We start from the raw sequence: 25,922 nt of genomic DNA, 5'->3' as shown, positions 1-25,922 counted from the left end.
AGTTCAGTGTGCACAACATTTGAGTCCTTGGCACCCATGCTAGGCTTGCTGCCTGGCCCCTGAGGACCCCACGGGGCTTCCAGAATTGTCCTGGGCTGTGCTGAGTACACACCTCCCCCGCCCCTTTCCCTGTGATGCGTGGGGCACTCTTGGTGCCACCTGGTTACTCAGGTACATGTAGTCCTCCCTGTCAACACGCCTTTCCTCCTGCTGAGCAGCCCTCTGCCCTCAGCTTCTCTGGCAGCCCCATCCTTGCCAGGCCCTTCTCCAAAGGGCCTTTTCTGTGTGGAGGCACTCTGAGCAGGCGGTGGTCTGAGATCCGCGGCGTCTTACCCAGCCCCACCGCCCAGGCCTCAGCCATTGCCTCTCCCAGCAGGTGGCAGCCTAACGGGAAGGAAGGCACCGCTGGCCAGCGAGCCAGTCAACAGCAGCAAGTGGAAGTCCACCTTCTCGCCCATCTCCGACCTGGGCCTGGCCAAGGCAGCCGACAGCCCACTGCAGGCTGCCTCCGCTCTGAGCCACAACTCCCTGTTCGCTTTCCGGCCCGGCCTGGAGGAGCCCAGTGCGGCCGATGCCAAGCTGGCCACCCACTCCAGGAAGAGCTTCCCGGGCACACTGCCGGGGGCGGGCGGGCTGAGCCCCAGTAGCCTTCCTGCCAGCAGCTTCGCCCTGGGCGGGGGCCTAGCAGCTGACCTCAGTTTACACAGCTTCAGTGATGGTGCTTCTCTCTCCCACAAGGCCCCCGAGGCAGCTGGCCTGGGTGCCCCCCTGAGCTTCCCCGGCCCACGGGGCAAGGAGGGTGGCGCCGCAGAGTCTGGCCCCTTTGCGAACAAGCGGCAGCTGGACGGACTGGGCCCGAAAGGCGAGGGGGGCCTTCCCACGTGCGGACCCCCAGACAAGGCCTCAACAGCGCATAGCAAGGCCGGCAAGGGTCGTGAGCGCGAGCCCGATGTCAAGAACGGCCACAACCTGTTCATGGCCGCCGCCGCCGCACCCCCTGCAGGCCTCCTCAGTGGCCCAGGTCTTGCCCCAGCGGCATCCTCGGCAGGTGGCGCAGCCCCGTCCGTGCAGACCCACCGCCCCTTCCTGGGCACCTTTGCCCCCGGGCCACAGTTTGCGCTGGGCCCCATGTCGCTACAGGCCAACCTGGGCCCGTCTGTGCTGCAGTCCCTGTTCAGCTCCGTGCCCGCCGCCGGCCTGGTTCACGTCTCGACCGCCGCCACCAGACTGACCAACTCGCACGCCATGGGCAGCTTCTCCTCCGGGGTGGCCGGCGGCGCAGTTGGAGGTAGGCAGTGCCCTCCTGGCCACTCGGTCCCACAGGACCCGCTGGGGGGCGAGCTGTGGGCCGCACATTGTCTCTGCCGCCCACCCGGACTGTTGGGTTTAACCACCGCTGTTTGCAGGTTCCCTTCCAGGGCCCCCTGAGGGGGGAGAGGCTGTGCCCGCGTGTCCCTTTGGGTCCACTTTGCGCCCGCCACCTCGTTCCTTTTCACGAAACGCAGCCGTGACGGTCGTGTGGGCAGAGCACTCGGGCGTGAGTCGGCTGTGCCGGGCTCTCTGGTCTGACCGTGCCCTCTGATTCTTAGAGGGACTGGCACCGTGACCAGGCTCTCCTTCCTCCCGTGAGCTCACCCGGAAGGTCCGATGCGGCCGGCACTGGGACAGAGCGAGGGGCTGTGGTGCCCGCCGCCCGTGTGCATGCAGGGTGGAGCAGAGTGCGGGGAGCCACAGGCTCCCGGCTCGCTTGGCACCAAGGTGGGGTGGGGTGGGGTACGGTTCCAGGGCCTGGCGGTGGGCCCGCCCACGCTCCCACTGCCTGCGCTTCGCTGCACTTGTGCCCGCACGCGGAGCTGCAGCTGCCGTCGCTTCCTCCTCCGCGCGCTGCTCTTGGCTCAGCTGGAGGTGCCCGCCTGTTGAAGCTGAGTTTTTCTCTCCTGTTTGCAGGTGTCTTTAACCACGCGGTGCCTCCCGCCTCCGCCCATCCGTTTGGAGCCAGTTTCGGCAGTGGGGCTGCATGTGGCAGCACCACGCTGAGCTTAACCCCGCTGCAGGCGGTGGCCAGCCCCCCGGCCTCTTCCTTTCAGGCCCCGTCCTCTGCGGAGCCGAGGCCGCCCCCACCCCCTCCGCACCTGGGCCAGCCCCCTCCGGGGCAGCCCGCCCTCCATGCACCCCCCCATCCTAACACCACCTTGCCTTCTCCCCCTGCGCTGCTCCCAGCTAACTCTGAGCCCGTGCTTCTGCAGAACCTCGCATCCCTCCCTGCTAACCAAGCTTTCTTACCCGCCTCTTCTGCTGCCTCTCTGCCGCCTGCTAACGCCTCTCTGTCCATCAAGCTCGCCTCCCTCCCACACAAGGTGTCCCGCCCCTCCTTGACGGTGCACCACCAGCCCCTGCCTGGGCTGGCCCTGGCCCAGGCCCAGGCCACGCCCGTGAACCCACAGGCCAGCTCCACGGGGCCGCCCGCCGTGTGGGTTTCCCTTGGCATGCCGCCTCCGTATGCCGCGCGCCTTGCGGGGGTTAAGCCGCAATAAAGACCTTGCTTAGCTAGCAGTTCGTATTCTGTAAGGTAAGGCTAGAGCCCGACTAGGTGGCCGTGCTTCCCTTTGCAGAGAACAGGTGGGCCGGCGGGGCTCCTGGAAGGTCACGGGGCCAAGGCTGTGCTCCCACGACCAGGAGGCTAGGAGGCGTGAAGGCAGAGAGCCAGGGCAGCAAGGGAACCAGGGCATGGCTGGTCCCACTGCCTGCGGCCCCGCACCCTAGGTCTCCCAGGGAGAGCACCAGGAGGAGCAGGACCAAGCTGGTGTCCTCCCTGTTGACCCCAGCCTAAGCTTGCCACCACCCTGGGCTTGGGTGTGGCCGCTGGGGGCCCGGGCAGCTCCCGTGTGGGGCCATGGGGGCCATGGAGAAGCTCAGCGGTGCCTTTTGTGTGCTCAGGCCTGTCACCCAGTGCTTGAATGCGCCTCATAGTGTTTTAGGAAAACTCTATGCATTTAAGGCCCCTGGTGCACTGCAGGCCTTCAGAGCATGGTCATCTGGTGGGCTCCTTAGCTAAAGGGGCTGCCGTGGGGGCCTAGGGGCGGCAGGTGAATGTGGCACCAGCCACAGGAAGGAAGGCCTGGTGGGTGGGCAGTGTTCTGTCGTATGACTGAGGCCCGGCCACTCCCAGTGCCGCACCCACATCCCCAGGGTGAGGTCTGGAGCAGAAATGGGGCTTCAGGGCTGGGCTCAGGATCTGCCTATGTCCTCACCTGTGTGTCGTGTGTTTAAGTGGAAACGAATGGGCAGCCGCTGGAGTCCAACGGCCTCCTGGTCAGGGTCTGCAGACAGCCTTACTTGAGGCCTAGGGCCGGGGCTGTGCCTTGGTAGTTGGAAAAACTCAGAAGGTGGGGCTGCTCAGCGTGCAGCGGCCGCCGGCCATCAGAGGAGCTAGAGAGGGCAGCTGAGCACATGGAGGCCAGGTCAGGCCCATGGTGGACACTGCTTCCCCTGCTGCCTGGGCCAGTCTCTCCCAGGGGCACGTAGGCTTGCCAGGCTGTTCACAGGCCTCTGGGAGCACTGCCCGACAGGGGACCTGGGGACGGGCCTAGGGTGTGGCTCAGGGTCCTATGGCCACCACGTGCGTCGTCTGTCGGTCCGTCTGTCCGTCGGCGGCTCTGGCTCCCGACTTGGGGCAGCGCCGGGCCGTGTGGGCGAGGGGCTAATGCTGTGCCGCCTTTCTTCCCACGCGTGTCCGCAGGTAACTAGGATTTCTACCTCAACCGCGAGACTATGCAAGGGCGGGCTGGGCCGGCGGCGCGGGGCCCCCCACGGGACGGCGAGGACGGATGGAGGCCAGAGAACAGGCTCTACTGTGAATCAGCGCCGCGCAGACCTGCGGAGACGGCTCGCTGGGGCCCAGCTCCAGCCTGTACTGTCCATAGTTTTAGATAAAGTATTTATCGTTTTTTAAAAAGTATAAACAACTTTGACTTATTTTATTCCACCGAAGCCGTAAAGGCAACCTATTGAGAGATGTAGATACTATATGTGAAAGGATCTATGTAAAGACGTCCATCCGCCCGAGGACTGGCCGCAGCGGGGACCGCCAGCCGCCCGGTGCTATCTCGTCGCAGGCCGGCCTCCACGCTCTTGGTGCTGACTCTCGGGGTTGACCAATGCCGACGCCAGGCCCTGTGCCCGCCCTGTTTATCTAACGCTCTTCCTATACCAAAGGCCCCAGCTCCAGGTGGAGGCCTGCCCCGCCTCGCACTGTGAACGGCCTCGCTCGGCTCCTGGGTCCACATCACGCCTTTGGCATAGGAATGGTGGCCGCGCAGCCAGGCTGCAGCGGGGTGCCTCGATGAGGGGACCCGTTTGAGTGGTGCTCGCGAGGAGGGTCTGGAACCCGCCGTGTGACAAGTGCATTTACTTTTGTACGTCTCTGCTCGTCCGGTCCCGTGCCACGGCTGCCCAGGGAGGGTTAGTGCCGGTGGTAGCTGGGGACGGGGGTGGTTAGTCGTGGGTGCCTGGTGTGTCTACAGGGGAGTCACGCTGACAGGTGACAGTATTTTATAGAGATGTGATGAAAATTTATAAATTTCATAGACTTGACTTCATTTATTTTTAGACTGTATGATGAATACACAGTAAACTAAAGAGAAAAAGGAAGAAAGAAAAGTGAGGGGAAACCTTGCTGTTTATTCAAGTGCACAGAGGTGCTGGCCCAGGGCACAGCTGGCCTGCCCACCCACCACCCCGCAGCTGGAGTGACACTCTCCCCCCGCGCTCCCGCCCCCAGCAGCCACAGTAGTGCTGCGGGAGGGATGTGGTGGGGTGGCAGGGCAGGAGTGCTGGTCCCTGAGGCTCCGAGGTGGTGGGTGGGGCTCTGTCCTCTGCACAGCGTCTGTGACTGTGCTGGGTCCTTGGTGCAGCGGTGTTGTCTGTGTGCCTCCCTGGAAGGGCCAATGTTGGCCAAAGGTGCTGGCAGGGGGCCCAGACCCCAAGGTGGGCATTCAGAGCCCTGTCCTCAGGTGCTCACCGCCCCCACCACCAGGTGGCACCCCCCCAAGGAGAGCAGGAGGTGGGCCTCCACATAGGGATCTAACCTGAGCCTTCCCCAGCCTGGCCACCACCACCCACCCCTGCAGAGTGGGGCCCTCTGCTGTCCCCGAGGATCAGTATGGTAGCTGAGCCCCAGCCCGCCTCCTCATTCCTGGGGTGAGTCTGGAGCCAGCCTTTCTGGCAGATGGAGGCCCCGCGAGATACAGGCCACAGGGTCAGAGCAGGACAGTGTCCCACCTCTGGCCACTTCTGCACTGCTCAGAGCAGCAGTTGAAGCTGGAGATGGAGCCCACCTCCTGTGACCACGAGCCCTGCCCTGCCCCCTCCACCCCAGGTCGGTGCTCCTGGTGGGTGTGTGATGGTGCTGTCCTGCCCCCTGCCCCCCACCCCTCTTCAAGAGGCTCCCCACCCCCAACAGAAAGCTGCGGGGCTGCCTGAGGAGCCCCATCTGAACAAATGACACTGTACACAAACACTGCATGGCTTGCGGGCCACCATGCCTTGTCTGCCCTCCAAGCTACAGGGACAGACACGTGCACAGGGCCTGCCCCACAGCGGGGCCAGCTTGGCCTCTCCACACCCACCATCCTGCCCCAGCCCCTTGCCTGGGCCTGGGAGCCGCTGCCACAGGAAGGAGGGGGCGCCAGGGTGTTGGGCGTGGGGAGGAGCCCCGCTGCTGCTGTTGACCCGGGCGCTCCACTCCACTCCAGGAAGTCCGATGGCTACGGTCGCTTTGCTCAGGAAACCCTAACAATGAAGACACCCTCTGGTCAGGGGACACAGCCCTCCATTTAGCTACAAGTCAAATCGTGACCTATTTAAGATTCCCCCATTATTTATCCTGCCCGTCCACTGTAGGACTGTTTGTTCTCACTCACACATCCATCCACGCTCGCTCTGTCACACCTTGGTTTGTAATGCAGATGGGCTTTGCTTTGTCGTTTTGGTAGCCTGTGTTTCAGTTGGGGCGCTAACTCCCCTCGCTTCCCAAGGGAACCCCACTGCACTGCATATCCATCTCTAGACGCTGTAATAAAATACCTGTTTTCACTTGAACCTAGTCTGGCAGCAGTGTTTCTTCCTGGTGATGACACAGCAAGGTCCTGGAGTGCATAGGGCCCAGGGCCGTGCTCACCGTCCCCAGGCAGGGAGGATGGCCGCTCCCAGTAGAGGCCCACCTGCTCCTGAAGACAGGCACCGTGACCGACAGACAAGTTACAACTTCCCCTCACCCGGTCTCAGAGGCCCAGCCCCTGCTTGAGGGCTGACAACTATGACCAGGTCAGGACCACCCAGGGCAGCCTCCTTTTAGCCTTCCTAGACTACTTAGTGACAACGCCACCAACAAACCCTTCCTGAGGTCCTGCTGGCACTCAGACGGGGGCCTGTGAGCGCCAGAAGCCCCGTAGGCTGGGTCCCAGCCCCCCCTTGCCCTTCCTGGCTCTGGGTTCCAGGTCTCCCCACTCTTGCTCCCAGGCACTTCAACCTTGAACCTGGGGAGGGCCTCACTTCCCTCAGGAGCGGCTGTGCAGATGCAGGATAGGCGCGCGGCAGAGGACACATGTCCCTCTCTGCAGTCACAGCACCACTGGCCCATATAGAAAAGAGGTACCTTTATTTGAACAGAATATACTGGCCACCCCAAAGGCGAGCCTTCCAGCTCTGCCCAGAGGCGTCTGGCCAGGGCCTGCCCCTTCAGCAGGAGAATTCACAGCGGCCCCAGCACGGCCCCACGCCCTTCACAGCTTCACCTAACTTTATACATTCAGCCTGCCCACCGCAGGAGAGTTGCGCCTGCCAGGCCCTGGGTCAACGGACCCAAAGGGCGGGGCACAGCTCCTGGGAGGGGGCACTGGTGCCCTGGCAGCAGCAGGAGGCACCAAGGTACCAAACCAGTCCAGTGGTTCCCAGTGTGTCTAGAGGACACTTGCTGGGTGGTTTCTCCCAACAAGGCAGCCCCTGCCCACTGTGGGGCATTTGAAGTCTTTAAACCAAGATACTTCCCACAGCAAATCCACGGTTGGCCAGGAAACCTGGGGCTGGGAGGGCAGAGAGGCCTATCCAGCAACAGGACAGCTGGGGAGCCCCACCCGGCCTCATGCCTTCAGGCTGCTCAGCTGGAACCTGGCCTCCTCTGATATGCCAAACTGTTCCAGGGGGTCCTGCGTGGGTGGACGACAATGCGGGGAGGGCAGTAAGCCTGAGCCCAGGAGGCCCCCACCCCCCACCTGCACCCCCCGCCCCCATGCACACCTTGCCAGTCATCTTCTGGATCTCGTTTCTGTAGAAAATGAGGCTCCTCCGCATGAATTCATAACTAGAAAGGAAAGCTGAGTGAGCCCCCAGGGCCCCGCACTGCCCTAGGCTCCGCCTGGCCCTAGGCTCTGTCAGCACCCCACCTGGCTCGACGCAGCGCAGCCATCCACTCCTGACACTGCTCCTCACTGCAGCACTCGAAGTGGTACTTCCTCTCTGGGTCCTCCAGGAAGCCTGAGAAGGGAGCAGCCCCCATGTGTCCCCGCTCCCTCCCACCCAGGCCTCAACTTCCTTTTCCAGCCCTGGCCTGGGCCCACTGCTTCCAAACAACTGACTGTAGGTTGAATCATGTCCCCCAAAAAACATACGTTCACATCTTAAAACGTATATTTCTCAGGACAGGGACTCTATCTGGACGTAGAGTCACTACAGGCCTAGGTAGTTAAGCGGTTAAGCTGAGCTCACATCACAGGAGGGTGAACGTCTAATCCAAAAGAACTGCTGTTAAGAAAAGCCGAACCTAGACCTGACCACACAAGGGAGAAGATCCCAGAAAATGAAGGCAGAGACAGGGAGATGTTTCTACAAGACAGTTCTGCCAACGAACCCTCCAGAAGCTGGGCAGATTCTCCTTCAGAAGGAAGCAACCGCGCTGACATTCTGATGTCAGACTTCTCCCCACCCAGAACTGGAAGGAATACATTATTCCTATTTAAGCCTCCCCGTCTGTGGCACTTTCTTGCAGACTCCCAGGGAAACTAGTAGAAGTTCTATCTTTCCTCCTGCAGACCCCACCCTCTCAAAAGCACCTAGGAGAAAACAGTCCCGGTTCCCCAGCACAAGTCCTGCTCACAGGAGAAATGGAACAGTTGCAGCGAGGCACGCCGGGAGAGAAGTGCTCCCCAACAAGACAAGGGTGGCCGTTCAGGTCACTTCTGTCTAGGTTACCGGGCCCCACGGGAGAAGCCAGCGCGTAAGGCCGCCCGGACACTGCCCTCAGCCTCTAGGGACTTAGGTGGGGCCACGCCGGGGGATGGGGGGGGACAACCAGCCTCGTCCCAGGCCGCACTCACTGATGGAGAAGCCGCTGGGCTCTTCCTGGGTGACTCTGCAGTGCTCCAGCAGCAGGGCTCCAATGGGCTGCGGGCAGATAGGCTCATGGGGGAGGGACCCCGGGAACCCGCCCGCCCCCTGCCCCGCCCCCGATTCCCAAGCCCGCCCCGCTCCTACACCGGACCTCGACCCCGCCCAGCCCGACTCCGAACTCCGAACATAACCCCCACTGCAGTCCTCCCCAGCACCCTACCTCCGCCTCGTCCGTCCGGAAGTAGAAAAGGAAATTGACGACCAGCTTCACCAGCCGCCGCTTCACCACTGCGAGCACAAGGCGGGATCGCGCGAGTTCAGCACCTGCCCACTCCCGCCCCTTCAGCCGCCCGCCCGCCCGCTCCGGCGTCCCAGATCGCTCACCGCTGCCTTTCTTGGGTCCCCGCATGCCCAACTCGGCTGCCATCTCGGCCGGCTGCCGGGACAACGCCTGCAGCTCCTTCTCGTTATAGCGCATGGCGCCGCCGGTACCCAGAACGCGGAACTCCGGCCGCGCCCTCCCGGCCGCCGTCCCAAAGCTTGCAGATGCCGGCGCGAAAAGAGTCCCACGGCGCCGTCCCGGAGGCGCAGCCGGAGCTACTACGCCTGCGCGCTCCCGGCCGCTCAGTCTGTCAATCACCGGCGTGTGGCGGAAGCGTCTCGGGGGCCGTTAAGCCGGAGCGGGAACTTCCTGGGATGAACGGGACTATAGACAAAATGGATGGTGTCATATATGACCACGTAATAACGTGAACCCGGGATGGGAACAATAAAGCATTCCCACGACCGGTGGCACCCCCTTACTCAAGCGAACAGGGGTCAGGGGTGGGAGGCGAATCGCAACTACCCTCCCCGCGAGAACTGGCTCTGCGCGAGTGGTACTGACCGAAAGAACGAAGTAATCCGGCACGCACGCGCGCTTCGACTTCCGGCTTGCCCTCCGCTCCCCGCTTTCCTTCAGCCTATAAGCGTTTCGCCCGCGCCATTGGGCGGGCCGAGCATGCGCACACAGGAGGCCCCGCCCTTCCTGCCCCCGGAAATGCTTTCTCAGCCCTCGGCGCGCGTGCGCAGGACGAGGTCATCGCGGTGGCTGCGGCGCCTGAATAGGCCAAGGCAGTGTTTGAGCAGCCCGTGGATTTGACGAAATCGTGGGTGAGGATTAGGAGTGGTGCGGCACTAGGGCGGCGGCCCCGGGGGACTCCTTGGAGGGGAGTGGCTGAAGTGCTGGGTTGAGGGCGGCACCGGCTCTCTACATGCCGGGCGCTGGGCCGGCCCAACACCCCCGCCCTCCCACAGGGAGCTCCGACTGCCAAGGCCCGTTGGGTCGGGTCGGGTCGCAACGGACCCGGGGCGCCTTCTCTGAGTCCATTGGTTTGCTGAATTTGTGGTCCGGGGCTCATCTGGTTCCGGTAATGGGTGGGGGTGATGGCACCCCTGGTTCCAGGCCCGCCGAGGAGTGAGGAAGGTCCAGAGGCGGAGCTCTTGGCGCGGGCCCAAGAGCCGGTTAGCTAGGCCCGCTTAGCGAGCGAAGCCCGGAGTTTAAATGACTTCACTTGTCACTCTGGGATCCCGGCCCCTTCTCCCTTCTGCCCTTTGCAGCTGAGTACGACCGACCCGAGCTTGTAAATAGCCTGAGTCGGGTGTAGAAGTGGTCTCTCAGCTTCCTACCGTGACTGCTGAGGTCTCATTTCTGCCTCCCCCTCACCCGCTGCAGCCTCATCCTTCATACCATGGATGTGGTCATAGATCCTGAGCTTTAGTCAGATCGTCAGTCTTATTTTCTAGGACTGAAAATAGCGTTCGCTGCTCAGGCAGGTACAGTGTTGAACTGTGCTGCTTTGTGGGGTACTGTTTTGCTCGCCACCCTCCCCCCAGAGCTCTTTCCTTTTTTCATTCTTCCTATTCGTCTGATTTTCTTGGCTGGTTATTAATTTTTGTCTCAAAGCATCATAATTTCACACGCCTTGTTTTTCAGTCGCGTCTGACTGACCCCATGGGCTGCAACACGTCAGGCTTCCCTGTCCTTCACCATCTCCCAGAGTTTGCCCAAGCTTGTGTCCATTGAATCAGTGATGCCATCCAACCATCCCATCCTCTGCCTCCCCCTTCTTTCGCGGTCTGTCTTTCCAGGCATCAGGGGTTTTTCTGATGAGTCGGCTCTTTGCAAGCCTATTGGTTGTAGTTTCCCACAGGTTGAAACAATGGATGTCTTTTTTTCCTTTCCTGCCTGCAAACTTCGCTCTCAGTGCTGGCATCTTCCTGTTCCACTCAGGACTGGAGCTCCACCTGGCAGCTCAATAGCTGTCCTAGAACCTTCTGTCCAGGCTCCCATGGGCTGGTTTCTGTTTTCAGTCTCACTGTCTCCTCTTTTTTCCATCAGAGCTCTTCAGGTAGGTTTTGAAGTTAACTCATTTGTTCAGTTTGAGCCCTTGCTTTGCTGAAAATGGGTTTATCCATTCTCACAGTTAGAAGTGTGGGTGTAAAGTTCTAGATTGAAAGCCCCTGATGGGAATTGGGGAAAGCCTTGTGCTGCCTTACGTGTTCTGAAGATTCTCATCTCATCCTGGTTTCTGATCTCTTGTTTCTGATTTTTTTTCCATCTGCTAGGAACTTTTAGTGCCATAAAACTTCATGGTCTATTTATAGGAGAGTTTTTTATTCTTTTAGATTGTTTCTTTGATAATACTCTTCATGTCTTTTGTTTCTCTTTTCTAGTTTTTATTTTGTATTTGGACTATGGTTGAGTAACAGTGTGGTGCTTCAGGTGTACAGCGAAGTGAATCAGCTATACATGTATACATACTCATTGTTTTTCACTTTTTTTCCTGTATAGGTCGTTATAGAGCACTGAGCAGAGTTTTCTGTGCTCTGTATACAGTAGGTTCCTATAGGTTATATCTGTATTAAATATAGTAGTGTGGCCACGTTTTGTTTTCAGTTCAAAATTTCTAGCTTCTTGCTTTGTCTCCTGTTACCTTGTTACTTTGCTATTGTTTATTTTTCTATTCTTCATGATAGCTTTGATTCTTACCTTCAGGCACTCACATTCAGTGTGTTGTTAGGCTCATCGCATCTTTGCTTAAAGGGTTTGTCTGGTGTTAACTGGCCATGCTAACCTGTGGCATCCTATTTTAGTTTCGAGCTGTGAAAACATCACCCATCGTCCAAGAGGATGTTAACATTTTCTGTTGAGCTTTTCACTGAGTTTCCTTTTTCCTCAATACACGCATTTTTTCACGTCTGTTTAGACATCAGTTCTGCATGGAGAGCAGTGCTTCTCTAATGAGCTCAGTGGGCCTGGCAAAGTGCTGGGGTTTGGGGGATGCAGAGCCCCGAAGTGATCTCCCCTGTCCCCTGGACTGGGGACTCTAGCCGGGTCTCCTGCCTGCTGGACACAGGCCAGGTTGCGGGGGGGGGGGGGGGGGGGGGGGGGGGGGTGGCGCTGCTGCTCAACGGGCAGGCAGTGATCCACCTGGCCTCATCCCAGCCTCTCTGAGATTCCAACAGGTAGGCTGGTGAGTGATTAAGTATCTGTCTGTGTTTGGGTTTCCTGAGTTGGTCAGATTCTCCTTGCAGGCTTTCATGACACCATGGCATGTTCTTCTGGCTGGTGTTGGAGAAGACTCTTGAGAGTCCCTTGTACTGCAAGGAGATCCAACCAGTCCATCCTAAAGGAGATCAGTCCTGGGTGTTCATTGGAAAGACTGATGTTGAAGCTGAAACTCTAATACTTTGGCCACCTGATGCAAAGAGCTGACTCAGTTGAAAAGACCCTGATGCAGGGAAAGATTGAGGGCAGGAGGAGAAGGGGATGACAGAGTATAGGATGGTTGGATGGCATCACCGACTCAATGGATATGGGTTTGGGTGGACTCTGGGAGTTGATGATGGACAGGGAGGCCTGGCGTGCTGCAGTTCATGGGGTCTCAAAGAGTCAGACACGACTGAGCAACTGAACTGAACGAAGGAACTGGCTGTCCCCAAACTGACTGTAACTCTTGGCTCTGTTAGTGTTTTGCCTTTACCAGTTGACGGCTCTGGGTGGCCTTGTGTGTAGTAAAAAGAATCAGGCCTGGTGATTCTGCAGCCAGCTAGGTCACCCTACTGGTCACCCGACATGGGGTTTTCATAAACTCATCAAGTTGTAGGCCAAGTCAGTGGCACAGCTGGCTAGTGCAGCAAACCATCAGTGGCTTACATGACATGAGTTTGCACTGCATCTATAGTCAGAAACTCAACACTAGTCTCACTGGGTTTTATTCCCTCTGGAGGCTTCAGGGGAGCACCGGCTCCTGCTGAAAGAAATGTACTTTCCAGCTTCGAGAGGCGCCGCATCCCTGGCTCACAGCCAGCAGAGCAGCATCCCCTGGTTCTGCCTCTGATCTTCCCCCTCCCTCTTATAAGGACCCTATGATGACAGTGGGCCCCCTGGGGAATCCAGGGTCGTATCCATCTCAGGGACCTAACTTAATCCCACCTGCAAAGTTCCCTCTGCTGCGTGAGGTGATGTGTCCAGGCACCCCAGGGAGCAGGACAGGTACATCTTTGGGGGTTCACACTCCTGGGCCCCATCCCTGTGAGCTTACCCTAACAGAGTCAAGATACTGTGGGTTTAAACCAGGGGCCTGGGGCCAGCATTGACAGTGAAGAGAATGTAGGATGAGAGAAGGTACCTGAGGTTGGATCTGAACTGAACCTGGAGGAGTATGAGAAACAGTAGGAAAAAGCAGCTGGACAGCTTGACAGGGATGTGCAGGAGAAATCAAGGGCCTTGGAGAGTCTGCCTCAGCCGCAAACGAGCTGTGACTGTCTTGTGTGTTAGGCAGTGGGGGTCGGGGGTGGACAGGTAGCCGGATGTATTCTTTGTTCCAGCAAATGTACTGCTGTATCAGAGAAGTAGAGTTTAGGTTGCGGGAAGGAAGTGTAGACGAGCAGAAAAGGGATTCAGAGGAGGGAGTGAACAGTGTGGGCCTGGGCAGTTTGGGAAGGCTTCTTAGAGGAGATGGGACTAGTTAGTGAGAACTGAGCCTCCTCTTCTCTGTTACTGTTTTGGGTCCCTGGGCCTTTGCACTCCTCAGTCAAAGAGATCTTCCTCTCCGGTCCACCCCTACTGTCACCTGGAGATGCCTCGTTTCTCATGTTTTTCCTTCCTCGTTCCCATGTGCCTGGCCCAGCGTGGGCCCTCAGCCACTGGAAGACAGGTGGTGAAGCCAGGGCTGGGGGCGGTGAGAGTGGGGAGGGGTGAGGCCAGACCAGGAGGGTGAGATCTCACACATAGTCTCACCAGCCGCCCCTTGGCCTCCACAGGTTTCTCCCCTGGTCTGACAGAGTGCCCAGGGTCTCACCATGGACTTCCAGCATCGCCCCGGGGGCAAGACTGGGAGCGGGGGCGTGGCCTCCTCCTCCGAGAGCAACCGGGACCGCAGGGAGCGTCTGCGACAACTGGCTCTAGAAACCATTGACATCAATAAGGTGTGCGCCCACCTGCCCACCCTGAAGCAGCAGCTCAGTGCCCTCCAGACCACAGTCTCCCCAGGCCTGGGGTTGACCCGCCTGCTTCTCTCCTCTGCCTGCATCCGGCTTGTGCTGCAGCACGAGGAGCCCTGTCCCGGCTGGGGAGATGGAGGATCAACAGTGCACCTTCAGCTCTGCCTCTTCCTAGACCCCACGCTGCCGCCAGTGTGGGGCTGGGGGCTTCCAGGGGACCCCTCTCCGGGGCTTGCTGCAGAGGCGGGCAGTCAGCCCTAGCCCCGTACAGTGGACCCTGTGGGATCCCCGGGGCAGTGGTGCTGGCTTGGGGGCTCCAGCTTGTCCTCCATCCCTGAGCGTCTCCCCCACTGCCTGACGCATGTGCTTCCTCTGCAGGACCCCTACTTCATGAAGAACCACCTGGGCTCCTATGAGTGCAAGTTGTGCCTGACGCTGCACAACAATGAGGTGCGTCTTTCTCAGGGAGGCATTGGCTTCAGAGCCCTGCTGTGCCCAGCCTCCTAGCCTCTTCCCTGCACGGGCACTGGGACAGCCACCGTGGGTTCTCTGCTTCCACCCATCCGTTTCCCGTAGCATCAGCGGCTCCGATATCACAGATGTGCGTCTGCACATGTGGGGATGCCCAGGATGTCCACGTGGGGCGGGAGGTCTGGAAGGCGTGGCTTCTGGTTTGAGACTTTAAGCAAGTGTCAGTCTGATGCTTGCTTCCACTGGGCTCCTGCCCTTCGCCATGAGCAGGTCTTCTCTGTCCTTTTCTGTGTGGAGGACACACTTTCTGACCAGTTGGTTCACAGCTCTAGACAGCTACACTGAGCTGAATAGTCTCAGATGGGAGCATCTCCTTGTGGCTTTGGGGCTCCCCCTTCTCTGTGGGGGACCATCCTGGACACAGGGTCCCTGTGGGTCAGAAAAGCCTCCAGTTGAAAATTGCTGATACACGTGTCTTCTCCCTGGGACATCACTGAGATGGAATCAAAGGGCATGTTTATTCCAGGTGTCCCCACCACTGCCCCGCAGTATCCACTGGCCCCACCCACACTGGCAGCTACAAGACTGCTGTGTCCCCCCACCCAAGACTCTCATCATCTCTGGCTTTTGAGCATCTCATCCCTCTGTGTGCAGACCCACTAGAGCTCCTGTGTTCAGTAGCCATCAGGTGCCCGTCAGCGCTGAACGCTGTGGATGAGGCGGGGACATCGGGCACCACCCCCTCACTGTGTCCTCAATTGCACATTCCTCTCATGTTCCAGGGGAGTTACCTCGCACACACCCAGGGGAAGAAACATCAGACCAACTTGTAAGTACCTGGCACCTCTTCCCGTGCCTGCTGTCACGCTACCTGACTCCTATTTCCCTCATCTCACGTCTCCAAGGTCGGCCGGGGATGGGGCGCTCCTGGCGCCTGGGGCTGTGGCCTTGGTGGCCTGTGAGGAGGGGCCTCAACACTGTGTCTGTCCTGCCTGCAGGGCCCGGCGAGCAGCCAAGGAGGCCAAGGAGGCCCCCGCCCAGCCAGCACCGGAGAAGGTCAAGGTGGAAGTGAAGAAGTTTGTGAAGATCGGCCGCCCGGGCTACAAAGGTAACTTGTCGATGGCCTTGGCAGGCAGTCGCTCACCCACCCCCAGCCTCACCAGTGGCCTCAGCTTCCATTAGAGGCTTCCTGTCCTGAGGGCAGGGGCCGTAGTGTCTCCTCTGCTCTTTACGCTCCTAGCAAAGGTGGGTGGGAGGGGACTGCGGGCCCTGGTGTAGTCAATTCCTCTGACCTTAGAACTGGGTGCTGGCACTTTTTATCTGGGGAGAGAGGAAGGGAAAGGGGAGGCTCACCTGGGTCAGCAGCTGCAGAGGATCTGGTTGCTATGGCGGGGGCGGGGGCGGGGAAGGCAGGCCTCCTGGCAGGTATTCTTGCTGAAGTGGACACACCCTGTGTATGGCTGGCGTCTCAGACAAGACATGGCCTGGGAAGGCCCGGGGGTGGTCCTGCTTGGTGAGCCAGGGTGAGGGTGGCACTACCCTCAGGGAGGCCACCACACACCTTTTGGTTAGTCTGGGTCATCTGGCCTCTTCCTGGGTGTGGCAGGGAGACGCTGAGGGCCTGAGGGCGCGTGAAGGGCCCCGGGGCTGTGTGGACAGCAGCCCAAAGCAGCAGAGCTGGAGAGTGACGGGCGCCCTGTCCCAGAAGGCCTGGTGGGGGTGTGGGCAGCAGGGGGCCCACCCTCTGCCCCCACCCGCATGCTATCAGCTGGCCTGACATCAGGCATCAGGGAGGGCACAGCCCTCCCACCCTTGGGCCGATGACTGCTAGTTGCCCAGCCAGGTGACCTCCCCCTCCCTGCCAAGCCGGCTCTCCCATTCACGGGTGACATGAGGCCAGTCCTAGGACCCCGTTACTGGACCTGATATCCTCCTGTGTTGCAGTAACCAAGCAGAGGGATACAGAGATGGGCCAGCAGAGCCTCCTTTTCCAGGTGAGCAAAGGCCAGGCACCCTTTGTCCTGAGGGGAGGAGCCCTTGAGAGGCAGTGCTGTCACTGGCCATGTCCCCACAGATCGACTACCCCGAGATTGCTGAGGGCATCATGCCCCGACACCGCTTCATGTCTGCCTACGAGCAGAGGATCGAGCCCCCGGACCGGCGCTGGCAGTACCTACTCATGGCCGCTGAGCCCTATGAGACCATTGCCTTCAAGGTAGCTCGCTGGGACCCCGGAGGGTCCTGCAGGGTCTGCTCCATCCAGGCAGCTGGCTCCCGGCCCACTCCAGGTGCCCCCTCTGGGCCCTTGCCTCCTGAGGGGTTGTCAGAAGACGATGCAGAGCGAGGGCAGCGGCTGGGTGTCCACCATGAATCAGAGACCCTGGCGTGGCCCCAGCAGTGAGGTGTCCCTGTTACCAGGCTGTCCCGGGACTCTAACCTCGTCCTATCCTCATATGTTAACGAGACAGGGTAGATTGCAACTTCCCTGGGTGGCAGGTCTGCTAAGCAGCAGAGCAAGAATGTCGGCCGTCACCCCCACATCAGACCCTGTTCCCTCACAGAAGGGCCTCCTGGGCCGGGCCATCTCATGGTCTTGAGGGCCTGTCTCTGCCCCTGTACCCCGCACAGGTGCCAAGCAGGGAAATAGACAAGGCTGAAGGCAAGTTCTGGACTCACTGGAACCGGGAAACCAAGCAAGTGAGTCACTCCGTGTCCATGTAGTTCCCCATCCTTCTCCCAACCCAAGGCCCCTGGGACCCTGCTCAGTTCGTCTTGTCTGTCCAGTTTTTCCTCCAGTTCCACTTCAAGATGGAGAAGCCGCCAGCCCCACCGAGCCTTCCTGCTGGGCCTCCTGGGGTGAAACGGCCCCCACCCCCACTGATGAACGGCCTTCCCCCTCGCCCACCACTACCAGAGTCTCTGCCCCCGCCCCCACCAGGAGGCCTGCCCCTGCCACCCATGCCGCCCAGTGGGCCTGCACCCTCAGGACCCCCAGGCCCTCCTCAGCTGCCCCCACCGGCTCCTGGGGTCCACCCACCGGCACCAGTGGTCCACCCACCAACCTCTGGGGTGCATCCCCCTGCTCCTGGAGTCCATCCTCCAGCTCCTGGGGTCCACCCCCCGGCACCAGTGGTTCACCCACCAGCATCTGGGGTCCACCCACCCGCTCCAGGGGTCCACCCCCCAGCCCCAGGAGTCCACCCTCCTGCTCCGGGAGTCCACCCTCCAGCCCCAGGGGTCCATCCTCCCCCATCTGCTGGCGTTCACCCCCAGGCACCAGTGGTGCACCCACCAGCTCCTGCAGTTCATCCCCAAGCTCCGGGGGTGCACCCGACTCCTGCAGTTCACCCCCAGGCTCCAGGAGTCCACCCACCAGCTCCCGGGGTCCACCCACCAACCCCTGGGATCCACCCCCAGCCTCCTGGGGTCCACCCCCCTCCTCCTGGGGTCCATCCTCCGGCCCCTGGGGTCCATCCCCAGCCGCCTGGGGTTCACCCCTCAAATCCCGGGGTGCACCCCCCAACGCCCATGCCCCCAATGCTGAGGCCCCCACTGCCCTCCGAAGGCCCTGGGAACATTCCTCCCCCTCCCCCCACCAACTGAAAAGCCACCCCCATCCTAACAAGTCTGGTTTGGTTTTCCTGGGTTTTGCCCCAAGAGTAGAGTTTTTTTGTACTGGGCTGGGTATCCCCAGAGCTCATTAAAGAGTCTGCTGACTGTGAACTGGACTGCTGTGTCAACCTGTGGGCGGTCAGCACCTGCTTGCTGTGGGTGAACACATGTGGCTACTTTCCACCACCATAGGGGGTGTCAGGGTCCCATCTGAACCCCAGGGGTGGCCCCTGGTGTCTCTGCCCTGGAGACCCTTGGGCAAGGACAGACCCTGCGGGCCAGCGGAGTGTGGTGTGGTTCTCTGGGAAGACAGCAGAGCAAAGAAGGCTTCTCACTCCCCTTGGGGGTCTCTGTGGGCCTCAGAGGCAGGGTGAGCAGGCATGTGGGGTCACTGGGGGCCAGACCTGCCTACCCAGTGTGAAGTGTCATCCCCCTTGGGGCTGGCACCCAAATCCTGGGGCAGGGGCTCCACACCTCGCCCTCCCACACCCCCAGGTTGTTGATAGTCTGGCTGTCTGGGCCACGCACTCCTGCTCACATTCCTGCTCTGGGGAGGGGGAAGATTTGTCAAGGACAGTCTGACAAATGGGTCACAGGCCATACACACCGTATCACTGCCCAGGAGATAGGCAGGCAGGTTGGAACAGAGGGGGCTTTGAGAAGGCCACAGGCCTCCCAGGCTCGCGGCAGGCACCAGCCTTCAAGGTCATATCCCAGGAGGAGATAGGGACCGCCCTGCAGCACAAACAGCCCTGCTCCTCCTTATAAAGTACGACAGCCCAGCCCCTGGAAGCTCCCAGGATGCCCAGTCCATCTCTCTCTCTGGCCCTGGTGCTGTTGGCCATGGGGGCTTTGCTGACGCCAGGCACCCCCAGGGAGGAGGTTTCCAGCACTGCGGCCTCGCCCAGGGATCAGGCCACAGGCAGCGGGGCACTCATCTTTCAGCAAGATTGGGACTGGCCGCTCCCCAGTCTCTGGCTGCCAGGCAGCCCTCAGGACCCCCTGTGCCTGGTGACCCTGCATGGGAGGGGCAATGGGAGCAGAGCCCCACTGCGGGTGGTGGGGGCCCTGAGCGGCTACGAGCAGGCCTTCCTGGAGGCTGTGCGGCGCACCCACTGGGGCCTGAGTGACTTGACCACCTTCGCTGTGTGCCCCACTGGTGACGGGCAGCCTGTGCTGCCCCACCTGCAGCAGCTGCAGGCGTGGCTGGGGGAGCCAGGGGGGCGGTGGCTGGTGGTCCTGCACCTGGAGGAAGGTATGTGTTGTGTTGGGACTGTGGTGGGACGCCAGGCTCTCGTGCCCTCCTCCTAAGACCAGGGGACTGCAGAGCCCCCAGCCCAGGGACCCATCCCCAGTCTCAGGAAGTGGAGGCTAACGGCCAGAGAGGTGGGTCACTATCTTTGCCTGTCTGGGGCCAGAAGTTCTTCAGCTCCCAGCCACCCCTCTCCCCATGCAGTGCCTGGTGGAGGGGAGTGTGGGGCTAACACCTTGTTCACCTGCCTGGGAGCTACACGGTTGGGGGTGGAGGAAGGAGGCAGGTCAGTGCAGCCTAATCGTCCAGCAGAGGAGTGCCTCTCCCTCCACACTGGGTAGCAAGAGGTTCCTGTTCCAAGGGGCCACTGTCCTCAGACCCACTACCAGGAACCCCCCAGGAGCTCTCTAGGCCTAGAGCCCCCAAGGGCTCAGGAGACACAGGTGGCAGCCGCACCGCCCACCCTATCCATCACTTTTAGGCCACTCCTGTCCCAGGGAAGCCAGGAGCCAGCGTCAAACCTCTCCCACCAGGTTCCCCCAGGCTTCGGTTGGGGTGGGGTCTCCCTCCTATGGAGGGGACAGGTTTGGGGGAGGGGCTCGGGCTTCCGTGGCTCAGGTGTCTCCCTTCTTCCCTTGTCCTGCCTGCAGTGACGTGGGAGCCGACACCCTTGCTGAGGTTCCAGGAGCCTCCGCCTGGAGGAGCCAACCCCCCAGAGCTGGCGCTGCTGGTATTGTACCCAGGGCCTGGCCTGGAGGTCACTGTCACCGGCGCTGGGCTACCTAGCGCCCAGGTACCAGGGAGTGGAATGTGGCTCTCTCTGGCCCCCCAGGACCCCCTCCCCCCCCCCCCCGGGCCACAGAGCAAGGGAGGGATTATGGGTTTGGGTTTGTGTTGTTTTTAACTTGGCCTCACAGAAAGGCCACAAGTGTCCAGGCTAGACCTTGAAGGGATGTTAAGGGCAGCAAGCAGAGCAGGGTTGGCATCCATGCTCCCGCCCCTCAACCTGGCTGAACCCCCGTGTCCACCCGCAGAGCCTCTGCCTGACCGCGGACTCAGACTTCCTGGCCTTGGTCGTGGACCGGCCGGAGGGGGCCTGGCGCCGGCCTGGGCTAGCCCTGACCCTGCGGCGCCGTGGAAATGGTAGGCCTTGCCTGGACAGGGACCCGACCGGGTGGCTGCCCTCGACCCGCAGACCCCACCCCACCCCCAGCCGCTGAACTGCACGGCGCACGCGCCTCCCCTCAGGTGCACCCCTGAGCACTGCCCAGCTGCAGGCGCTGCTGTTCGGTGCGGACTCCCGCTGCTTCACACGAAAGACCCCGGCCCTGTTGCTCTTGCTGCCCGCGCGGCCGTCGGCGCCGGCGCGGCCGCCGGCGCCAATGCCCGCACACGGTCGGCTGGAGTTGGTGCCCTTCCCGCAGCCCAGGTGCGCGCAGGCCCAGACCTGGGGATGCGGGGAGTGTGGGCGCCGCAGGTTTGCGCCCTCACGACCCCCGACTCTGCTGTCCAGGCCTTCCCCGGAGCCAGAGGAGGCACCGCCCAGCGCCGATCCCTTCCTGGAGACGCTCACGCGCCTAGTGCGCGCGCTGCGGGGACCCCCGGCCCAAGCCTCGCCACCACGACTGGCCTTGGACCCGGGCGCACTGGCTGGTTTCCCGCAGGGCCAGGTCAACCTGTCGGACCCCGCGGCCCTGGAGCGCCTGCTGGATGGTGAGGAGCCGCTGCTGTTGCTGCTGCCGCCGACGGCAGCCAACACCGGGGTCCCCGCAACGCCGCAAGGTCCCAAGTCCCCTCTGTGGGCCGCGGGACTAGCGCGCCGGGTGGCTGCCGAGCTTCAGGCGGCGGCCGCCGAGCTGCGCGGCCTCCCGGGGCTGCCTCCCGCCGCCCCCCCGCTGCTGGCGCGCCTGCTGGCACTGTGCCCGGGAAACCCAGATGGCCCCGGCGGCCCGCTGCGCGCGCTGCTGCTGCTCAAGGCACTGCAGGGCCTGCGCGCTGAGTGGCGCGGGCGGGAGCGGAGCGGCTCCGCACGAGCGCAGCGCAGCCCCGGGGCCGCGGCTGCAGATGGGCCGTGCGCTCTGCGCGAGCTGAGCGTAGACCTGCGGGCCGAGCGCTCCGTGCTCATCCCGGAGACATATCAGGCCAACAACTGCCAGGGCGCCTGCGGCTGGCCTCAGTCGGACCGCAACCCGCGCTACGGCAACCACGTGGTGCTGCTGCTGAAGATGCAGGCCCGCGGCGCCGCCCTGGCGCGCCCGCCCTGCTGTGTGCCCACAGCCTACACCGGCAAGCTCCTCATCAGCCTGTCCGAGGAGCGCATCAGCGCACACCACGTCCCGAACATGGTGGCCACCGAGTGCGGCTGCCGGTGACCTCGCGCCGTGCTCCTTGTGCTGCCCCGGCCCGTATTTATTCGGACCCCGTCATCGCCCCAATAAAGACGGGAAGGCACGCGGTTGGGGTGTCTGTGCATGTTTGGGGACAGGCAGAGGCCTCCTTCCCGCAGTTCTCCGTCTTCACCCGCTGCCCCCTTGCCCCTCCGTCCTCCCTCCACCCCCCACCCAAAGCTCATCCGCCTCACGCAGGCCCCGGGCAGGTTCTGGGGTCCTGGTGCGAAGGAACAGACGATGAGGGGGCCGCAGCACTTGCTTTATTTAGCTGGAACCGCGGGGCCCTAGAGCAGATATTCAGAAACTCACGCGCACGACCCCAGTCTCGTTCAGTCCCGGCCTTTGCCGGCACGGCGCTTCTGGCGGCCTGGAGGCCGGTCCTCCTTGTCAGGGCGCCGCGGGGAGACCCAGGCCTGCCTCTTCCTATCCTCGGGGGCTCCGGAGTCTCGCCCCCAAGGTCGATGGACCCCCTCGCGGGCCTCCCAGCGTCGCGGTAGGGCTCTGCCGGGCTCCCTGGCACCACGTGGCTTCTCTTTTCGTGGCTTCTCCATTCTTGGCCTCTCCTCCTTGTGTGGCTTCTCCTTCCAGGGCCTCTCCTTCGGAGGCTTCTCCTTCTTCACCCTCTCCTTGGGCCCTCGGCCTGCGAGGGGCGCATGCTCCTCATCAGCAGCTTCTCCAGACTCCCATTCGTCCTTCTCTGCAGCCTCTCCACTCCTAGGAATCTGGACCCTTTCCTCTACCTTCCAGGAGGGCTCAGGCTGCCTCACTAGGGGGGCCCGGGCCTCAGGCTTTGGCTGTTATGCAGACAAGTGCAGGGTGGTGGGATCAGCCAGAATTCCATGGCTCAAGCCCCTCCCCGCAGAGAGGAGCCCACTGAGGAAGAGCTTACCAGGGGTGACGCTGGCCCCTTGGGTGACGAGCTTGATGAGACCCACGACTCAGGGACAGGTGCGGGGGCTTCTGCATCCCCAGCCACAGTCTCTGGGAGGGGACAAGAGGGGATGCGAGTCAGCCTGGGGCAAGAGTTGGGAGTGAGAACCACAGCACACCATCCATCCCCTAGAGCCCCCTCTCCTGGGGACAGGCAAGGGGACCCAGCCGTCTCCACCCGGGTTCACTGAGGCTGGGCTAGCTCCCTTCCAGCCCCAGGAAGGGGTTCCAAGTCTCCACTGCTGCTTCTCTTCAAACCTCCCTCATTCAGGGTGTGCCAGGATGCTCCAGTTTCTCCGAGGGCCATGGGAGCACTGAGGCACACAGAAGCCACACTCTGTGAAACGGGGGTGCACATGGCCCTTCCTGGGCATGCGAGGCCCAGGGTTTGGGGTGGTGAGGGTCGGTTCACTGGGGAGGCAGGTGCATCAAGGTCCCTACTGGGGTGGGGGAGGAGGCAGTTCCCTGTAAGGTCTGTTGGAAAGGGGGGTTGGAGGGGTCTCAGAGCCGGTCCTGGATAGAGGGACTCCGACGGGACCATGGGGATGCACAAGGTCCGCTGCCCAGCAAGAAGTGCAGGGGGCCGCCAGGAACCCCTCACAAGATCCAGGGGGCGCGCGAACCGCCTAGGGTTCGGGCGCACAGACCCGCCCCGTGGCGTGTCCGTGCTTCCGGGAAGGAGTAGCCAAGTGTGAGGCTCACCGCGGCATAGCTGGAAGGCGGAGCCCAGCAGCGCCACGAGCGAGGCCAGCACCAGGCACTTGTTGAGCGTCAAGTCTCCCCAGGGCAGCTCCTCGCTCAGGGCCGGGGGCGGCGGCGGCGGCGGCGGCTGCTGGGGCGGTGCGGTCTGCGCCTTCTTCCGTGCGGGGCTCCGGGGGGCTGCAGGAGCAAGTGCTGGCTGGGCTCTAGGCAGCGAGGGGCAGACCTGCGGCTAAAGTCAGCTCTGCTCTGCCCGGCCGTGCGGCCCTAGGCTGAGAAACAGCCCTGCCGGCTTGGCAGCTTCACTGCGATGCAGAGAATTTTCCAGAAGATAATTAGCTGAAGCTTAGTGGCAGCTAAGCTGGTGTTATCATGAATTAGAGACTCACAACCCTTTCAGTTACAGCCAGGAAACCACTCAGCCAGGAGCCCCATGTGGCTATCTTCCTGCTGCCCAGATCCAAGGACCCACCCTCCCCTCCCATGCTGGTCCATACCCATCGCCCCCCCACCTCACCCCTGCCTCCTGCAAACCCACTTGCTCCTGCTTTCAGCCTCTCCTTCCCGGTTCCTGAGGTCACTTTGGACACAGGCTCCTTTTCCGTCTTCTTGGGCTTGGTGTCCACACTGCCTGTGGGGCTGCCCTCAGTCACTCGCTCCTGAGAATCCTGTGGGGACATGTGTCATCCTGGGTGTTCCCTCTAATGGAGACCCAGCCTTCCCAGGGGCTGCAGAAACCCACCCTCTTAAGCCAGCACCTCCCCTACTCCAGGAGCACCTTGGGCTGAAACCCAGAAGGAAGACCACCCTCCCCCGTCCCCCGCTACTCACATGGGACTGGCTGCTGGAGTCAGCCAACCTGGATGTCGCTGTTGGTGAAAAAAGAGGGGAGAGTCAAAGTCGTGGGGACCCCCAGATCCCACTTTTTGTTGGGTCCTGCGGGGTGAGGGGCTGGGGACAGGAGAGCTCCCAGTTTGCAGGTTAAAACATAGACAGACTCAGAGACAGCCTTGCACAAAAGCACACAGCAGGTCACTGGCAAGCCAGGATCCAAACCCTGACCTGTGTGGCCCAGCACCTGTGTTTTCTGGGATCTTTACAACCGCCTCCCCACCCCACCCCCTGGGACACTAATGGGCACAGAGGTTGGAAACAAGGAGCATGGTTTAAGCCAGTCCAGTGTGGAAGTCCAAGTCCTGGTTTCTGAAGGTGGGCCACCTGACTCAGAAGGAGGATGGGGGCATGTGCTTCCTCCCCCAGCACCTTCTCTGGTGCCTTGCGCACTGTCCTCCCGGGGCCGGCCAGGACAAGGGTCAGCCAGTGCAGAGAGGTCCTCATCCATTTGGCAGCTGCCCAGGCCTCCATCCAGCTCCTCCAAGGCCCTGGTTGCCATGGGGACGGCTGAGAGCCGCAGGCCCAGAGTCAAGCTAAGGGCAAGAGGGAAGAGGCAAAAAAAACAAAAAGAAAAAAAAAAAAAGAGGGAAGAGGCAGCCTGAGCCCCTGCTATGGGCTTGCCTCTTGGAGAAGGGAGCTCCTTGCCTCTCCATACCACCACCCTGGCTTCTCCCTCTGCCTGGAGCCACCTTCCCTGGTAACTTCACACTTGCTCAGGGCATGGACCGACAGCCCTCCAGCGGGCACTCTCCCTGACATCCCCCCCAGGTCTGCCTTGGGACCCCTCTGGATAGGCCAGCCTCTATGGGCTCCAATATCCCTCTGCACACAGCAGAGAATGCTGGAGCCCAGAGCAGGCTGGGTCCTGCCCATGGTCACACAGAGGTGAGCACAGAGCCCAAACCGGAACCCTTGGCCCCAGGGTCAGCTCATGTTCTCTGAGACCAGGACTATTTTTATCCGGTGCCCAAGGCCAGCAGGGCAGGCCGGCTAGGGGCCCAGCCCCTCCTAGGCCTTGCTCCCCTGGGGTCTCCCTCTGGGTCATCCTTACCCCTCGTTCCTGGCACCTAGCCTCCTTCCGGACCCTGTGGGTGCTGGCACTCAAGCCCCGGCAGCTAGGACCAGCCTGACTCTGGCCATGACAGGCAGGGGCAGGGGATACCAGGCCTCCCACCCCCAACCCTGGGGTCCCTGCCTCCTCTATGCTGCCTCTGATCCCATAGGGCAGATGAAGAAACAGGCTGAAGGTGGAGCTGTGGGCCAGAGGTTGTGCAGAACTGGAGCCAAACCCCATCTGTTGGATCCCACGGCCCTGTATTTTGGAATCCCCGGTGTCCCTGGCACCAGTGTCAGTGTGACCCATCCCTGGGCAGAAAGGGGACCCTTTCCTGGGGCCAGAGTAGTCGGTGGGGGAGGAGACCTATGGGTGGGGAGTGCCTCTAGGGGTGCGTGGGGGCAGCCACAGGAGTCAGGGACACCCCCGTGGACCTCAGGGGTGCCCTCCCAGGTCCTGGGGACCCCCCCACCTCTTCCCAGGCCTCCTTGTGCCCCTCTTACCCACAGTCGCCACGCTGGGCCTGGTAGACAGCATGGAGCGCGGGGAGGGTGGCCCCAGACAGACAGCAGCAGGTGGCTGGAGGCCGTATTGTGGGCCAATCAGCTCCTCGGCCTGCTGTGGGAGGGGGAGGAGGGCCGGCCTGAGGTCCCCGCGGGGAGCACACCCTTGCCTCGGAGCAGGGCCAGGCATTGGTGGAGGGGTGCCCCCCCCCCAACCAACATAGAACCATTGCCAGGCCTGCCAC

The 25,922-nt window shown here is 61.7% G+C and overlaps 5 protein-coding genes across 14 annotated transcripts in view; 3 read left to right on the top strand and 2 right to left on the bottom strand.

Annotated features, from left to right (window-relative positions):
* DOT1L (DOT1 like histone lysine methyltransferase) overlaps positions 1–6,099 on the top strand; it is a 51,944-nt gene extending 45,845 nt beyond the window's left edge. For 4 of the 8 annotated variants that reach the window (XM_043466057.1, XM_043466055.1, XM_043466053.1 and 1 more), the window contains 2 exons: positions 374–1,288; positions 1,948–2,550. In XM_043466057.1, the coding sequence (XP_043321992.1) occupies positions 374–1,288; positions 1,948–2,534 (1,502 nt within the window). In that variant the 3' untranslated portion in view covers positions 2,535–2,550. Of the gene's footprint in view, positions 1–373; positions 1,289–1,406; positions 1,538–1,947; positions 2,551–3,739 lie in introns of those variants that run through there. The other 4 variants (XM_043466058.1, XM_043466059.1, XM_043466060.1 and 1 more) reach the window with 4 other exon arrangements.
* A 542-nt stretch (positions 6,100–6,641) lies between these two features.
* On the bottom strand, positions 6,642–9,363 carry PLEKHJ1 (pleckstrin homology domain containing J1). 2 transcript variants are annotated; one of them, XM_043466068.1, is made up of 7 exons: positions 9,272–9,363; positions 8,770–9,091; positions 8,606–8,673; positions 8,373–8,439; positions 7,443–7,533; positions 7,297–7,360; positions 6,642–7,205 (listed from the first exon to the last, which is right to left on the bottom strand). In XM_043466068.1, exons 2-7 carry the CDS (start codon positions 8,861–8,863, stop codon positions 7,140–7,142), a joined length of 450 nt encoding a protein of 149 aa, XP_043322003.1. In that variant the 5' UTR covers positions 8,864–9,091; positions 9,272–9,363; the 3' UTR covers positions 6,642–7,139. The 2 variants fall into 2 exon arrangements, with proteins under 2 accessions (XP_043322003.1, XP_043322004.1); XM_043466069.1 differs by having other exon boundaries at positions 9,190–9,283.
* A 33-nt stretch (positions 9,364–9,396) lies between these two features.
* On the top strand, positions 9,397–18,066 carry SF3A2 (splicing factor 3a subunit 2). Its single transcript, XM_043466065.1, has 9 exons — positions 9,397–9,537; positions 13,693–13,857; positions 14,251–14,322; positions 15,126–15,172; positions 15,342–15,451; positions 16,288–16,337; positions 16,418–16,558; positions 16,972–17,040; positions 17,128–18,066. Exons 2-9 carry the CDS (start codon positions 13,732–13,734, stop codon positions 17,944–17,946), a joined length of 1,434 nt encoding a protein of 477 aa, XP_043322000.1. The 5' UTR covers positions 9,397–9,537; positions 13,693–13,731; the 3' UTR covers positions 17,947–18,066.
* Positions 18,067–18,188: 122 nt separating this feature from the next.
* AMH (anti-Mullerian hormone) lies at positions 18,189–21,663 on the top strand. 2 transcript variants are annotated; one of them, XM_043466064.1, is made up of 5 exons: positions 18,189–19,210; positions 19,858–19,937; positions 20,242–20,350; positions 20,456–20,636; positions 20,721–21,663. In XM_043466064.1, the coding sequence occupies exons 1-5, from the start codon at positions 18,757–18,759 to the stop codon at positions 21,577–21,579; spliced, it is 1,683 nt and encodes a 560-aa protein (XP_043321999.1). In that variant the 5' UTR covers positions 18,189–18,756; the 3' UTR covers positions 21,580–21,663. The 2 variants fall into 2 exon arrangements, with proteins under 2 accessions (XP_043321999.1, XP_043321998.1); XM_043466063.1 differs by having other exon boundaries at positions 19,858–20,000.
* Positions 21,664–21,838: 175 nt separating this feature from the next.
* Positions 21,839–25,922, bottom strand: JSRP1 (junctional sarcoplasmic reticulum protein 1). Its single transcript, XM_043466067.1, has 7 exons — positions 25,678–25,922; positions 24,502–24,653; positions 24,058–24,095; positions 23,765–23,894; positions 23,230–23,406; positions 22,487–22,578; positions 21,839–22,391 (listed from the first exon to the last, which is right to left on the bottom strand). The coding sequence occupies exons 1-7, from the start codon at positions 25,905–25,907 to the stop codon at positions 21,927–21,929; spliced, it is 1,284 nt and encodes a 427-aa protein (XP_043322002.1). The 5' UTR covers positions 25,908–25,922; the 3' UTR covers positions 21,839–21,926.

Source organism: Cervus canadensis, chromosome 4 (genome assembly GCF_019320065.1).
Source record: "Cervus canadensis isolate Bull #8, Minnesota chromosome 4, ASM1932006v1, whole genome shotgun sequence".
NCBI lineage: Eukaryota > Metazoa > Chordata > Mammalia > Artiodactyla > Cervidae > Cervus > Cervus canadensis.
Note: the sequence above shows the minus strand (reverse complement) of the source record. Positions and strands in the feature narration are given on the sequence as shown.